Source organism: Palaemon carinicauda, chromosome 33 (assembly GCF_036898095.1).
Source record: "Palaemon carinicauda isolate YSFRI2023 chromosome 33, ASM3689809v2, whole genome shotgun sequence".
In the NCBI taxonomy this organism is placed as follows: Eukaryota; Metazoa; Arthropoda; class Malacostraca; order Decapoda; family Palaemonidae; genus Palaemon; species Palaemon carinicauda.
The window spans coordinates 22,206,728-22,208,963 of record NC_090757.1 but is presented as its reverse complement, the minus strand read 5'-3'; the positions used below and the strand labels follow the sequence as shown (position 1 = coordinate 22,208,963).

Genomic DNA, 2,236 nt, shown 5'->3' with positions numbered 1-2,236 from the left:
GTTTCTTCCCCCAGCAATTGTATATATGGCATATGTATATATATATATATATATATATATATATATATATATATATATATATATATATATATATATATATATATATATATATATATATATATATATATATACATATATATATATATATGTATATATATATATATATATATATATATATATATATATATATATATATATATATATATATATATATATATATATATATATATATATAGAAATTGATAGGGCTGTTTTATGGTAATGAAAAATTATAAATATGTTCCTATAATGGATAACTTAGCAAACAGTACCTTGCTATGCCTAGAAGAGTTCAGGGTTAATATTTCAAGATAAGGAAAGATAATCAACTAATTGCCTAAATACAAGATGAAGTGTGCTTATTACCTCAATGCCATAATAATACATGCACATCTTCTGTTCTATTTGTAAGAAAATACAATTAATCTCATATACTAAAATTGCTATCATCTACGAAAAACGCTAAGTGTATTACAGGTCCCTATGAAAAATAGCTAATTAAATTAAATTTACAAAATTAAGCCACTTTTTGAAAGTAGCTTGTTCCACTGTATGAAAAAAAAATGGTCCTCTGCAAAACCACGTTTGACTCTACGGAAATTAACCTAAAATATAAAGCTATGAGTAAACATAGACAGTGAAAGAGTCGACTTTGAAAATAGGATACTGGACAGCGCATGCGTTGCGTCGTCAACTTCTATCGATACGATACGACTACGACAGCTTCGCGCATCGTTCTGTCGTGTCCCTCCTGAGTATATACAAGGGAAGAACTCCTGGGTATTCTCTTTCCAGTGCCATTCTTACCAAAACGAGCATTCCTCTGATAAGAAATTCAAGTCTGTGATGATGATCTCCGTCCCTGCCATTTCTTCGCCTTATCCTATAGGATACGGATGTCTTGGCAGAAACTGGACAGCCCTCTGTCCGTATTCGGTCTTGTGTCCCTTCTTGCCCTTGCCGCTTTTCTTGATGCCCAGGTACCATCCAATGTGGGCGTGTTTTTTCGACAGATAGTTGTAAAAGGCTCCGGAGAGCGTCTCTACCCACACCGTGTTCTCCTTCAGCTCATTTGGCTAAAAAGAAAAGTAGTTGTATAGTATATCAAAATGATATAGTCTATGTAAAAAAAACTTGCAAAGAAAACGTGAACAGGTAGATTGAAGCTGAAGAAAATGTAATTTTTTCAGAGTTTCGTGGGTAGACTTAAGTACTGATAGCTACAATAGAAGCAAGTAAGTGAAAGGCTACATGATTATGATAATAATCGTATATGTTTAATTGTCTCCATAAGATTACTACTTAAATTCATTTATTGCAGTTTTAATCATAGGATTTAGTAGTAAATTTAACTATATTCAAAGGAATGTTCGTATTATATAATATTAAACACAACAATGCTTGTGTGTGTACATATACAGTATATATATATATATATATATATATATATATATATATATATATATATATATATATATATATATATATATATATATATATATATATATATATATATATATATATATATATATATATATATATATATATATACATATATATATATATATATATATATATATATATATATATATATATATATATATATATATATATATATACTTACCTCTCCGTAAAGCTTCCCCTTAGGCGACATAGCGAGAAAGAGTCCAGCATCCACACCACGTACCTGAACTTCCCCTTTGCCAACAGCCCTAACTTCAAGTATTGCTGTGGATGATAATAATAATAATAATAATAATAATAATAATAATAATAATAATAATATTGTTACTGATATTGATATTTGTATTAGTTTTATATCAATATTGATAATAGTAATAATAATACGAGATTGTAATATTATTGATTAGAAGTGAGTAGGCTTTGAACATCTCAATCTATAGATTTTGATAGGAATCAACAACAACAAAAAAATTAGGATTTTTATCTTCACTTCATAGCTCATAATTGTATGAGAGTTATGAAATGTTCCGATTATAACGATAATGATAGTACTAACAGTGATAATGGTATCTCATTAGTAGGAATGCAAACTTCAATCATTTTCATTATTCACAGTCTTTACACAATGTCGATTACACATTAAAAGAAAATAACGGAATTGCCAAGACTTGTTTCTTAGCATGCTGGGCAAAAAAAAAAAAAAAAAAATCTGAATAATAAGGAAACTATAATT

The 2,236-nt window shown here is 27.9% G+C and overlaps 1 protein-coding gene across 1 annotated transcript in view; it reads right to left on the bottom strand.

The window, feature by feature from the left end:
• Positions 1–292: 292 nt before the first annotated feature.
• Positions 293–2,236, bottom strand: part of LOC137626089 (fibroblast growth factor 1-like) — a 5,470-nt gene continuing 3,526 nt past the window's right edge. The window contains exons 2-3 of the mRNA XM_068357171.1: positions 1,664–1,767; positions 293–1,115 (exon numbers count right to left, since the gene is read on the bottom strand). Of these exons, the coding sequence (XP_068213272.1) occupies positions 918–1,115; positions 1,664–1,767 (302 nt within the window). The 3' untranslated portion in view covers positions 293–917. The remainder of the gene's footprint in view (positions 1,116–1,663; positions 1,768–2,236) is intronic.